This window comes from Bubalus bubalis, chromosome 6 (assembly GCF_019923935.1).
Source record: "Bubalus bubalis isolate 160015118507 breed Murrah chromosome 6, NDDB_SH_1, whole genome shotgun sequence".
In the NCBI taxonomy this organism is placed as follows: Eukaryota; Metazoa; Chordata; class Mammalia; order Artiodactyla; family Bovidae; genus Bubalus; species Bubalus bubalis.
In genome coordinates, this window is record NC_059162.1 from 57,885,786 (window position 1) to 57,900,580 (window position 14,795).

The 14,795-nt window shown below is 36.9% G+C and overlaps 1 protein-coding gene across 6 annotated transcripts in view; it reads left to right on the forward strand.

The window, feature by feature from the left end:
• Positions 1–14,795, forward strand: part of COL24A1 (collagen type XXIV alpha 1 chain) — a 397,241-nt gene that overhangs the window by 191,403 nt on the left and 191,043 nt on the right. For all 6 annotated transcript variants that reach the window (XM_044944759.2, XM_044944764.2, XM_044944763.2 and 3 more), the window contains exons 22-23: positions 13,237–13,290; positions 14,495–14,539. In XM_044944759.2, the coding sequence (XP_044800694.1) occupies positions 13,237–13,290; positions 14,495–14,539 (99 nt within the window). The remainder of the gene's footprint in view (positions 1–13,236; positions 13,291–14,494; positions 14,540–14,795) is intronic.

Consider the following 14,795-nt stretch of genomic DNA (forward strand, 5'->3'; position numbering starts at 1 on the left):
TTGAGAGCTTCCCAATTTGGTAACTGCTTTCATGCATTCCATAACATTAGCAAAACCACATCCCTTGCTGCTTACTGCAGAAAGTGAGTACCCAGTAAATATTCTCTGTTCTTCAGTAAACAGAGGAATGACTGATTTGTTGCCATAATGGTTTGTGTTGTTGCTTTGGCTATGGAATTAAGGGTGCTAACAACAGGCTGTTCCTGTCTGTTGTATAATATCCCTGTTTTTAGAAAAGTCCTATTTGTGAGGTTATGTCACAGAATATATGGAAATAATTTTTTACACTGAATTATTAAAGTATGTTATATGCTTACTTGTATATAGGTGAGCTAACTTGCATTCCTAAATAGTTCTCTGAGATCACAGCAACCCTACCCTGAATAGGCACATTCCAAAGTCAAGATTTTGTACATAGACTTCCTATTTTAACCATTTGATTTTCCAGGCAGCATTTAGTCAGCTGAGAAGTATTTATTGAGTTTGTACAATGGGCAATGGACTTTGTTAAGCAATTACTTGAAAATAAGATGAAAACTAAAAATCTATGACAAATCTAGACATCATATTAAAAAGCAGAGACATGATGTGACAAAGGTCATATAGTCAAAGCTATGGTTTTTTCCAGTAATCATGTATAGATGTGAGAGTTGGACCAAAAAGAAAGCTGAGAACCGAAGAACTGATGCTTTTGAACGGTGGTATTGGAGAAGACTCTTGAGAGTGCCTTGGACAACAAGGAGATCCAACCAGTCCATCCTAAAGGAAATCAGTCCTGGATATTTATTGGAATGACTGATGCTAAAGCTGAAGCTCCAATACTTTGACCACCTGATGAGAAGAGCTGACTCATTGGAAAAAAAACCCTGATTCTGAGAAAGATTGAAGGCGGGAGGAGAAGGGCAGGACAGAAGATGAGATAGTTGGATGGCATCACCGGCTCGATGGACATGAGTTTGAGCAAGCACCAGGAATTGGTGATGGACAGGGATTTTTAAGTATGTAGTACAATATTAAATGTATACATATTTTTTGCACAGCAGATCTCTAGGATGTTTTCACCTTGCACCACTGAAACTTTGTACCCATTTAACAGCAACTCCAATTTCCACCTCCCACAAGGCCTACAACCGTCATTCTTTCTGCTTCTATTAGTCTGACTGGGCTTCCCTGGTGGCTCAGACATCAAAGAATCTACTTTAGATACTTCGTATAATTAGAATTATGCAATATTTGTCTTTCTAGGACTGGCACATTTCACTTAGCATGATGTCTTCGGGGTTCGTCCATATTATGGCCTATGTCAGAATTTCACTCTTTTTGAAAGCTGCATGAAAATAGTCCCTTATACAATAGTTTAAAAATCCACATTTTATCTATCCACTCATACATCAATGAACATTAACATTGTTCCACTATGGGCATCAGTTGCACTGCAGCACACCAGGCTTCCCTGTCCATCACCAATTTCTGGGGCTTGCTCAAACTCATATCTATTGAGTCGGTGATGCCATCCAACCATCTCGTCCTTTATCATCCCCTTCTCCTGCCTTTAATCTTTCCCAGATTCAGGGCCTTTTCCAATGAGTAAGTTCTTCACATCAGGTGGCCAAAGTATTGGAATTTGAGCTACAGCATCAGTCCTTCCAATGAATATTCAGAATTGATTTCCTTTAGGATTCACTGGTTTGATCCCCTTGCAGTCCAAGGGATTCTCAAGAGTCTTCTCCAAAACCACAGTTCAGAAACATCAGTTCTTCGGTGCTCAGCTTTCTCACATCCATACATTACTACTGAAAAAACCATAACTTTGACTAGACAGACCTTAGCCAGCAAAGTAATGTCTCTTTTTTAAATGCTACCTAGGTTTATCATGGGCTTCCCTGGTGGCTCAGACGGTAAAGCATATGCCTGCAATGCGGGAGACCCGGGTTCGATCCCTGGGTCAGGAAGATTCCCTGGAGAAGGAAATGGCAACCCACTCCAGCACTCTTGCCTGGAAAATTTCCATGGACTGAGGAGCCTAGTGGGCTACAGTCTATGGGGTCACAAAGAGTCGGGACACGACTGAGCGATTTCACTTTCACTAGGTTTATCATAGATGTTCTTCCAAGGAGCAAGTGTGTTTTAATTTCATGACTGGAGTCACCATCTGCAGTGATTTTGGAGCCCCCAAAAATAAAGTCTGAAAAAAAAGAGTCGTCACTGTTTCCATTGTTTCCCCATCTACTTGCCATGAAATGATGGGACCGGATGCCATGATCTTCGTTTTTTGAATGTTGAGTCTTTTTTTTTTTTTTAATTTTATTTTTTTTTTAAACTTTACATAATTGTATTAGTTTTGCCAAATATCAAAATGAATCCACCACAGGTCTTAAGACAAACGTTTTCACTCTCCTCTTTCACTTTCATCAAGAGGCTCTTTAGTTCTTCTTTGCTTTCTTCCATAAGGGTGGTGTCATCTGCATATCTGAGGTTGATATTTCTCCCGGCAATCTTGATTCCAGCTTGTGCTTCATCCAGCCTGGCATTTTGCATAATATACTCTGCATATATGTTAAATAAGCTCGATGACAGTATACAGCCTTGATATATTCCTTTCCTGATTTGGAACCAGCCTATTGTTCCATGTCCAGTTCTAACTACTGCTTCTTGACCTACATACAAATGTCTCAGGAAACAGGTAAGGTGATCTGGTATTCCCACCTCTTTCAGAATTTTCCAGTTTGCCATGATCCACACAGTCAAAGGCTTTGGCATAGTCAATAAAGCAGAAGTAGATGCTTTTCTGGAACTCTCTTGCTTTTTTGATGATCCAGTGGATGTTGGCAATTTGATCTCTGTTTCCTCTGCCTTTTCTCAATCCAGCTTGAACATCTGGAAGTTCACAGTTCACGTACTGATGAAGCCCGTCTTAGAGAAATTGAGCATTACTTTGCTAGCCTGTGAGAAGAGTGCAGTTGTGCAGTAGTTTGAACATTCTTTGGCATAGCCTTTCTTTGGAATTGGAATGAACACTGACCCTTTCCAGTCCTGTGGCCATTGCTGAGTTGTCCAAATTTGCTGGCATGTTGAGTGCAGCACTTTTAAAGCATCACCTTTTAGGATTTGAAATTGCTCAACTGGAATTCCATCACCTCCAATGGCTTTGTTCGTAGTAATCATTCCTAAGGCCCACTTGAATTCACATTCCAGGATGTCTGGTTCTAGGTGAGTGATCACACCATTGTGGTTATCTGGGTCATGAAGATCTTTTGTGTATAGTTCTTCTGTGTATTCTTGCCACCTCTTCTTAATATCTTCTGTTTGTGTTAGGTCCATACCATTTCTGTCCTTTATTGTGCCCATCTTTGCATGAAATAGTCCCTTGGTATCTCTGATTTTCTTGAAGAGATCTCTAGTGTTTCCCATTCTGTTGTTTTCCTCTATTTCATTGCACTGATCACTGAGGAAGGCCTTGTTATCTCTCCTTGCTATTCTTTCGAATTCTGCATTCAAATGGGTGTATCTTTTCTCCTTTGCCTTTTGCTTCTCTTCTTTTTGCAGCTATTTGTAAGGCCTCCTCAGACAACCATTTTGCCTTTTTCTATTTCTTTTTCTTGCAGATGGTCTTGATCACTTCTTCCTATACAATGTCACAAACCTCCATGCATACTTCTTCAGGCACTCTGTCTATCAGATCTAATCCCTTGAATCTGTTTGTCACTTCCACTGCATTATCATAAGGGATTTGATTTAGGTCTTACCTGTATGGTCTAGTGGTTTTCCCTACTTTCTTCAATTTAAGTCTGTATTTGGAAATAAGGAGTTCATGATCTGAGCCACAGTCAGCTCCCAGTCTTGTTTTTGCTGACAGTGTAGAGCTTCTCCATCTTTGTCTGAAAAGAATATAATCAATCTGATTTCGGTATTCACCATCCAATGACATCCGTGTATAGAGTCGTCTCTTGTATTGTTGGAAGAGAGTGTTTGCTATGACCAGTGTGTTCTCTTGGCAAAACTGTTAGCCTTTGCCCTGCTTCATTTTGTACTCCAAAGCCAAACTTGCTTGTTACTTTAGGTATCTCTTGACTTCTTACTTTTGCATTCCAGTCCCCTGTAATGAAAAGGACATCTTTTTGGGGTGTTAGTTCTAGAAAGTCTTGTAGGTCTTCATAGAACCATTCAACTTCAGCTTCTTCAGCATTGGTGGTTGGGGCATAGTCTTAGATTACTATAATGTTGAATGATTTGCCTTGGAAGTGAACCAAGGTCATTCTGTCATTTTTGAGATTGTACCCAAGTCCTGCATTATGAACTTTCTTTTGTTGATCATGAGGGCTACTCCATTTCTTCTAAGGGATTTGTGCCCAATTAGTAGATATAATGGCCATCTGAATTAAATTCACCCATTCCAGTCCATTTTAGTTCCCTGATTCCTAAAATGTCGATGTTCACTCTTGCCATCTCCTGTTTGTCCACTTCCAGTTTACTGTGATTCATGGACCTAACATTCCAGGTTCCTATGTACTATTTTTACAGCATTGGACTTTACTTCCATCACCAGTCACATCCACAACTGGGCGTTGTTTTTACTTTGGCTCTGTCTTTTCATTCTTTCTGGGTGAAGATACTGTTCATGTGGTTCTCCAGACAAGAATACTTGCCATTGATCTATATCTCTGTTTTTTGCTCATATTAAACTGTTTTGATTATTTTCGCTTGGTAATATGTTTTAAAATCAAGAAGTGTGAGGCCTTCAGCTTTCTTACTGTTCCTCAAAGTTGTTGTAGGTATTCACAGTCCTTTTTAGTTCCATATGAATTATAGAATTTTTTTTTCTACCTACATAAAATTCCACTGGAATCTTGCTAAGGATTGCTTTGAATCTGTTGGTTGGGTGGTGTGGACATTTTAAAAATGTTAAGCCTTCCAATCCATGAGTATGGAAAGTCCTTTCATTGTTTGTGTCTTTTTAAATTTCTGTCATTAATGTTTTGTAGTGGACTCTCTTTCCATTTATTTGTGTCCTTTTAAATTTCTTTCATCAGTGTATTTTCAGTGGATAGGTCTTGGACCTTCCTGATTAAATTTATTCCTATGTGTTTTATTCTTTTTGGGTGCAATTGTAAATGGGATTGTTTTGTTCATTTCACTCTTCTTTGGTTTATAATGTATAGAATTCCAGCAGATATCTGTTTTTTGGTTTGTAATGTATAGAATTCCAACAGATATCTGTGTGTTGATTTTGCATCCTGCAACTCTACTGAATTTATCTATTAATTCTTTTTTGGCGGAGTCTTTTTGAATTTATATATATGATAATCATGCTGTGCTTAGTCACTCAGTCATGTCTGACTCTTTCCAATCCCATGGACTGTAGCCCAACAGGCTCCTCTGTCTATGGAAATTCTCCAGACAAGAATACTGGAGTGTTGCCATGCCCTCCTCTGGGGAATCGTCCCAACCCAGGGATGGAACCCAGGTTTCCCGCATTGCAGGCAGATTCTTTACCATCTGAGCCACCAGGGCAGCCCTATTATCTGCAAAGAGTGACAATTTTACTTTTTCATTTCTAATTTGGATGCCTTTAATTTATTTCTATTTTTTGGCTAATTGCTGTGGCTCAGACTTTCAATTCTATGTTGATTAGAAGTGGCAGAAGTGGGCATCTTTAATTGTTTCTAATCTTAGAAAAAACATCTTTCAGCTTTTCACTGTTGTTTATGAAGGTAGCTGTATATTTGTCATATATGGACTTTTATGTTGAGGCACATTCTCTCTATACTCACTTTGTCTTTTTTTTTTTAATCATAAGTCGATTTTAATTTTGTCAAATGCGTTTTTACATCTATTGAGATGATCATGTGTTTTATGTTTCATTTTGTTAATGTGGTTTATCACCTTGATTGATTTCATGCAGAAATGTTGAATCATCCTTATATCCCTGGAATAAATCCCACCTGATCTAAAAGCACTTTTTTTTAAAATTTTTATTTTATTTTATTTTTTAACTTTACAATATTGTATTGGTTTTGCCATATATCAAAATGAATCCACCACAGGTACACACGTGTTCCCCATCCTGAAAATTACAATACTGTGCCTTAGGGAGGCTGTGTCTGGGTGTACCCACTTGTGTTATAAAGGTGTAGGGAAATTTCAAAAATGGTGCTCATCAGCACCTCAGTCCCAAAGTCCCAACTCATACCTGCCTCACTAGCAGTCACTTTAAGATTAATAAATCAGTCTCCTTCACAGGTGGTCCAGGCACTTCTCTAACTACTACTTTTGCAGTGAGTCCCAGAAAGTGTGAGACCATACATGAGTCCTTCAATAGGAGTATATCAGATTCCACAGCCCCCAGTTCCCTTGGATTAAGCCCCACTGAGTTTTGAAAGCCAGATTTTGGGGACCCTTATTTTTTTAGTGCAGCTATTGAGGTTTGGCATAAACCCCTTGTATCTCAGGGAGTAGCTCCAAACCCATGAGCTCCCTCCCTTAAGGAGGTTGCTTATTGGAGGTGAATTTTTTAATGAAACTACATGTCTACCTCTCCTACTTATCTCAGTGAGGCTTTTTTTATCCTTTGTTGTGGGGGAGCTGTGTAGCTAGTTCTTTTTCAGTGGTAATTGTTCTATATGTAGTTGTAGATTTGGTATGTCCATGGAAGGAGTTGCCATCTTAGACTACCCCACAATTGCTAGTTTTTTCCAAGGACTTCCACATCTATTTTCATTAAAGATATTGGCCACTAATTTTATGTTCTAGTAGTATCTTTATTTGGTTTGGTATCAGGGTAAAGCTGGCCTCATAAAATGACTTTGAAAATATTCTCTCTTCAACTTTTCTGGAAGAGTTTCAGAAGGATTTACATTAATTCTTTTTTAAATGTTTGGTAGACTTCTCCAGGTAAACCATCCTAGGTTTTTTATTTCCTGGGAGGTTTTGATTAATGATTCAGTCTCCTTGCTAGTTATAGTTATGTTCAGATTTTCTCTTTCTTCATGATTCAGTTTTGGTAGGTTGTGTATTTCTAGGAATTTTACCTGTTTCTTCTAGGTTATCCAATTTGTTACTGGTATTAGTCTCTTGTGATCCTTTTTATTTGTCACGTAGTCAGTGATGCAGAAGTAGATAATTTTTTTGGAATTCCCTTGCTTTTTATATGATCCAACTTATGTCAGCAATTTGATCTCTGATTCCTCTGCTTTTTTAAAATTCAGTTTGTACATCTGAAAGTTCTTAGTTCACATACTATTGAAGCCTGGCTTGGAGAATTTTGAGCATTACTTTTCTAGCATGTGAGATGAGTGCAATTGTGTGGTAGTTTGAACATTCTTTGGCGTTGACTTTCTTTGGGGTTGGAATGAAAACTGACCTTTTCCAGTCCTATGGATACTGCTGCTCTTTCCAAATTTGTTGGCATATTGAGTGCAGCACTTTCACAGCATCATCTTTTAGCATTTGAAATAGCTCAGTGGGAATTCCATCACCTCCACTAGCTTTGTTCATAGTAATGCTTCCTAAGGCTCACTTGAGTGCATACTCCAGGATGTCTGGTTCTAGGCACACCATCATGATTATCTGGGTCATTAACACCTTTTTCATGTAGTTCTCTGTGTATTCTTGCCACTTCTTCTTAATCTCTTCTGCTTCTGTTAGGTCCTTGTTGATTCTGTCCTTTATTGTGCCCATCTTTGCATGAAAATATGCAATTTTCAGGAAGAGATTGCTAGTCTTTCCCATTGTAATGTTTTCTTCTATTTCTTTGCATTGTTCACTTAAGATTTTTTTATCTCTTCTTGCTATTCTCTGGAACCCTGCATTCAGTTGGGTATATTCTTCCTTTCTCCCTTGCGTTTTGCTTCTCTTCTTTTCTCACCTATCTGTAAGGCCTCCTCAGACAGCCACTTTGCATTCTTCCATTACTTTTTCTTGAGGATGGTTTTGGTCACCACTATCTGTGTACCCAAATGTTACAAATCTCTGTCCATAGTTCTTCAAGACACTCCATCTACCAGATCTAATCCCTTGAATCTATTTGTCGCTTCCACTATATAAGGGATTTGATTTAGGTCATACCCGAATGTAGTCATGTAGTCATGTATGGATATGAGAGTTGGGCCATAAAGAAGACAGAGCACCAAAGAACTGATGCTCTTGTACTGTGGTGCTAGAAAAGACTCTTGAGAGTCCCTTGGACAGCAAGGAGATCAAACCAGACAATTCTAAAGGAAATCAACCCTGAATACTCATTGGAAGGACTAATGCTGAAGCTCTAATACTTTGGCCACCTGATGGAAAGAGCTGACTTATTGGAAAAGCCCCTGATGCTGGGAAATATTGAAGGCAGAAGGAGAAGAGGGCTACAGAGGATGAGATGGGTGGATGGTATGACTGATTCAGTGGACAGGAACTTGGACAACCTCTGGGAGATGTTAAGGGGATGGGGAGACCTGGTGTGCTACAGTCCATGTGGTTGCAGAGAGTTGCACATGACTTGGTGACTGAGCAACAACAGCAGCAATGCCTGAATGGCCTAGTGGTTTTCCCTTCTTTCTCCAATTTAAGCTTTAATTTTGCAATGAGGAGCTGATGATCTGAGCCACAGTCACAGTCAGCTCCAGGTCTTGCTTTTGGTGAATGAATAGAGCTTCTCCATCTTCGGATGCCAAGAATATAGTCAATCTGATTTTGGTATAGACCATCTGGTGATGTCCATATGTGGAGTTGCCTTTTATTATTGGAAGAGAGAGTTTGCTATGACCAGTGTGTTCTCTTGGCAAAACTCTGTTAGCCTTTGCCCTGCTTCATTTTGCAGTCCAAGGCCAAACTAGCTTGTCACTCCTGGTATCTCTTGACTTCCTACTTTTGCATTCCAGTCCCCTATAATGAAAAGGGCATCTTTTTTTGGTGTTAGTTCTAGAAGATTTGGTAGGTCTTCATAGAACCATTCAGCTTCTTTGGCATTAGTGGTTAGGGCATAGTCTTGGATTACTGTGATGTTGCATGATTTGCCTTGGAAGTAAAACGAGATCATTCTGTTGTTTTTGAAGTTGCACCCAAGTCCTGTATTATGAACTTTCTTTTGTTGACCATGAGAGCTATTCCATTTCTTCTAAGGGATTCTTGCCCACCGTAGTAGATATAATGGTCATCTGAATTAAATTTGCCCATTCCTGTCCATTTTAGTTGACAGATTCCTAAGATGTTGTTCATTCTTGCCATCTCCTGTTTGACCTTATCCAATTTACCTTGATTCATAGATCTAACACTCCAGGTTCCTATGTGATACTGTTCTTTACAGAATGGGACTTTACTTTCACTACCAGACACATCCACATCTTAGTGTTATTTACACTTTGGCTCAGCCTCTTCATTCTTTCTGGAACTATTTCTCCTGCCTTTCCTACTAGCATATTGGACACCTATCCACCTATGGCGGGGGGGGATAGTCTCATCTTCCAGTGTTATATCTTCTTTCCTTTTCATGCTGTTTGTGGGTTTCTCCAGGCAAGAATGCTGAAGTAGTTTGCCATTCCTTCCTCCAGTAGACCATGTTTTGTCAGAACTCTTCACTATGACCCATCTGTCTTGGGTGGCTCTGCACGGCATGCCTCGTACCTTCATTGAGTTATTCAAGGCTGTGATCCATGTGATTATCACATGGTTATTGGTTAGCTTTCTGTGATTGTGGTTTTCGTTCTGGAGACTGTGGGATTATAGTTTTTGCTTCTTCTGTCTGCCCTCTGATGAATGAGAATGAGAGGCTTATGCAAGCTTTCTGATCAGAGAGACTGACTGTGAGGAAAACTGGGTCTTCCTCTGGTGGGCAGGGCATGCTCGGTAAATCTTTAATCCAGTTGTCTACTGATGGGTGAAGCTTTGTTCCCTCCCTGTCATCATCTATGTTTAGACTCATAATATTTATTTTGCTTGTTTTAGAAATTAATATAAATGAAATCATACTATATATATACTTCAGTTACTTTCTTCTTTCACTCAATCTTACCTTTTCAGCTTATTCTAAGTTGATTAATATTATTTATAGCATGTTCATTTTCACTATATAGTAACTCACTATATAGATATACTACACTTTTTTAATTGATAGAACTATTGATATGTTTTCTGGCAGATATCTTTTAGGTTTCATAAATCTTTCATGTATGTTTGTAAACACTGTGTAAACTCGAATTTGGGGTTTCCATTTTCTATATATGGCCATTAGATCGTAAAGGACAGGGAAGCCTGGCCTGCTGCCACCCATGGGGTCACAAAGGGTCGAACATGACTGAGTGACTGAACAACATTAGATCATGTTTATTAATTTTTCAATTTAAGTCTTTTCTGTGTCTACTGATTTTTATCAGCTTGACCTACTAATTTCTGGAAGCGACCTGTTAAAATTTCCCAAATAGTGGATTCCTCAATTCATCTTTATCAGTTTTAATGTATATATTTAGAAGTTGTGTTCCTCAATGCATAAAAATTTTCTGGTTTTTCTCTTCCTAATGAACATAGCCTTTGATCATTATTGAATGACCCTCTTAATGTTAATAATCTGTTTTACCCTAAAATCTGTTAGCTCTAGAGTTCAAAGTATTAGTCACTCAGTTATGTCCGACCTCTTTGTGACCCCATGGACTGTAGCCCACCAGGCACCTCTGTCCAAGGAATTCTTCAGCAAGAATACTACAATGGGTTACCATTTCCTTTTCCAGGGGATCTTTCCAACCCAGGGATGAACCCCCATCTCTTGCACTGCAGGCAGATTCTTTACCATCTGAGCCACCTACTTCAGCTATTTTATGGCTGGTAAATGGCTTTGCATATATCCTCCTATTTTTTTAATTTAATTTTCCTCATTTTTATGTTTTAGAGGTGTTTCCTATAAACAGCCTGTAACTAGTTGTTCCCCTTTAATTCAACTTTTATTCCTTTAAGATTATAAATTAATCTTGGAAAGGGAAGGAAAAAGGAACCTGGGTTTATTTGCCTCCCTGAAAGGGTTTTTTGGGAGGTTTTAATCAGGGGATACCACTTTCACAGGCTAAATAGCTGCAGTGAGAGAATAGCAAAATCGAGTTCTCTTGGATCACTTAGCCCCTCTTCTGGGTTTGGAGCTGTTTTTTGAATATATTCTCCAATGTAAAATGTATTGTCATCAGTGCCTTTTGAGACCCCACACTTGTTGGTAAGTCTTTGGTGTGAACTTATTTTTAGATACATGTTTTTATTAACCTATCATAATTCAATACAAAGTTATTTGCACATCCTAAAAAATTTATGATCCTCCCAGCAAAGTTTTTGCTCCTTAATCTAAGTCCCCTTTTCCACTTTGCTAATACTTCTATTCCATTACAACTCTTACTCTAGTTTTTATTTTAAATTGCCTTCTCCCATAGTAAAGTATTAATTCATTGAGAATAAAGACTCTATATTATTCATATTTGATTAGTTCAGGACTACTATTGTGCTTTTTATTGGACTTTACATATAGTAGAAAATTAACAAAATGTCTGTTGAAAAAATGAACATATGAATAAATAACTAAACATTAGCTATCCTGTGATAGAATTTAAATATAAAAACATTCTGACCTTTAGTCTGAACATTAAAACCTTAGAGTTCTAGAAGACCATTTTAGATATTAAGAGTTAGAAGTCACGGTATCAGTCAGGATTCTTTGATTGTAAATAATGAAAACTCAACTAAAATATGATTGTATATGAGAAGTTTAGGAATTCAAACACAACTATACCCAGACCCCCAAAGATATCCTTAGAACCCAATCACTTCATTTATTCATTGGTTTCATTCTCAGATTCTTTCCCCTTCTTGGTTTCCTTCTGTTTAGGTTTACATCATCCTTAATGCTATTCTGTCTTCCCAATTGTTCCACTGTAAGCCAAAAATTTCTTTAGTTGGACTAACTTGGGTTTCTGGCTCATTACTGAACCAATCACTGTTTCTAGGCATGTGGATTATGCTGATTTAGGTCCTTGTCATATATCCATCCTTAAATTTAGTCAAGGGTACAGACACCTCCCCTCAAACTATATAAGGAAAGACTGCTTCATTAAGCAAAATTGGGGTGCTTTTGCCTGAAAAAAAAGATGAATATATAGAACAGTATACGTTCATTTCAATAATCCATCTCTTCCTATTAAAAATAAGAAAGCTGAGCAAAACAGCTAGGTTATTGCCTAAACTCACGCAGTTTCTTAAATAATGCTTATGTACAAAATAAGTCTGAGATAATATATTACAGACTTTTAAGCTTGAACAGTTTTTCATATTTTTGATTGTGTTTAGAACATAGCAATTATAAACCAAGATATATCATGAAAGAAAGATTCTCATGCAGTTTATCACTCTGCTCCATTCCAAACCAAAAATCAGTCATGTAGGTAGATCTACTATTTGGCATAGTTATTTGTTACAGCTAAAAATTAAATTAAACCTTTAATGGTTATAAGCTTACTAAAAGCAATAATACAAAATGTAGCTTTTAAAAAAGAGTTACTTAAAGATCTGGCTCATTGCCTAGTTAGAGGAACAGAACAAAACAAGAAAAATGTTACCATGTTAAATAAGTGATATATAATATTTGCCGAAATAGGAAGATTTTTGTTTCAGTTACTGGATGAATTGTTATTCAAAGAGCATTTGACTTTTAACAGCATGCATTTAGATGAACAAAAGATGTATTTTAATCTTAAAATTCATGACTGTGTTCAGATAGTTACTTTCTTCTGCAAATTGTCCTCTCTTTTTTTACTAGCTTGTATCAAGAAAGGAAGTAAGTTGAACATTTCATATGAATAATGTGCTCCAGACTTTGCTAGTCTCTAAACAGATGTTAAAACACTATATATCTTCTCCATCTGTTTTCAGACTTTGTGGACACTCTATTATCCATCAGTATTTACTGTACTAGTATCAGATTAACAATTGGGCCTATTGCTTTAATTCTAGTACATTTTATGAAAAATGGTCCAGTTGAAGAGTGACATACTGAGCAGATTATATGAATATTAACATATTGTTTAAAAATAAGTTTATCATATGTTTTCCAAGTTTCTGGATGACATGCAGTTTTTTTGCTTATCTAGCCTCTAAATCATTTTGATAATTTCCCAATGAGAAATGAATGGTATCAAATATTATTGCTCATCTGAGACTAATGCCTAATGGAAAGTATTAACAGAGCTAAAAGTGTTACTTTGTGTCCTTGTATTGCTTTTACAGGGATTCATTGGAAGCAGAGGGCCTTCTGGACCTCCTGGTCTCAAAGGAACTCAGGTATGGAGAAAATAAATATCCAGTCAGAAATTCTTTAAATTCAGATTTTTCTTTTTTATTTTTTATGGGACTTTAGTTTTGGCTCAGAGAAAACTGCATTAGATGGACAATTTTTTTACCATTGAGGATTTCAAGTTACCGTTTTGTATTGGCAGTTATGGGATGGAATTTGGAATCATTTTAATGTTCTGAATTGACTAAGTGATTTATGAAGTGGTCTCTACAAAATGGCTGAAGAATCTGAGCCCATAATCTCCCTCATATGTACTAGAATTTACATTTACCATTTGTGTCCATTTTATATTTCTAACCCATAAATTATTTTTAATTGAATTATGGACTGAGTAAAATGTTTTTAATAAATAAGATATATGATTTAAGAGGTCTGTAAGTGTTCAGATGTGGTAAATATGAACTGTTTATTTAAAGGTAAAAAAATCAGTATGTTTAGCAAATATGTTAAATAGAATCAATACATTTATTATTTTAATTTTCTTAGAATATAAAGTATAAAAATTATTTGTTTTATGTTTCTCTGTTTTGTCTACCCATACAATATTTAATCCTTAGAAGAATGCACAAAATTTTATATTTTATGACATTATAGCTGATTTGATCTCAAAAATGTTTGATCTGCAAATTAGATAAAAGGAAACTCTAAACATTGAGCTCCATTTGTGTAGGATCTGATATATCTTTATCTCTAAGGCTTAAGAAAGAACTGCGACTCAAAAACATTTGTTGAATAATTAAGAATCAGAATGTGCCAAGAGCAAACATTCTGTACCAATAATTTTTTAATAAAAACAATTTGTACTGAAATCCATCTATTTATGTCAGAGATATAGAGTCTAAGAAAGTCAAGTCTGTCCTTATTTCACAATCTCAGTGATTCCTAATGCTAATTTTTCTAATGCCCTAATCACTTTCACTCTTATCTACTCTCAGTTTTCCATGTTTATCTTATATCATCTACCAATTTAAAAATAATCCAAAAGTACATATCCTTCTTAGTGTGATATGGGGTTGTCAGACAAAAAAATTAAATGTTATGGGGTGACATAGTTCTAAAATATAAGAAAATCACAGTATTATTTTTATTACATTTCAGAAAGAGCTTCAGACTTCAGAATAAATGGAATAAGGGTTTATATTTTTAAATACTCATCTCATGAGGTATGAAATGTTCTGATCTTTGTTTAAGGGAGAAGAAGGACCAACTGGATCCTTTGGAGAACTGGGGCCAAGAGTAGGTACCACATAAATAATTTTCGAAGAATGCTTCTCTTAAAACAATGGTTTTGTGTTTTTATTTTATTTTTTTTTTTTTTTAAATTTTATTTTCTTTTTAAACTTTACATAACTGTATTAGATTTGCCAAATATCAAAATGAATCCGCCACAGGTATACATGTGTTCCCCATCCTGAACCCCCCTCCCTCCTCCCTCCCCATTCCATCCCTCTGGGTCGTCCCAGTGCACCAGCCCCAAGCATCCAGTATCGTG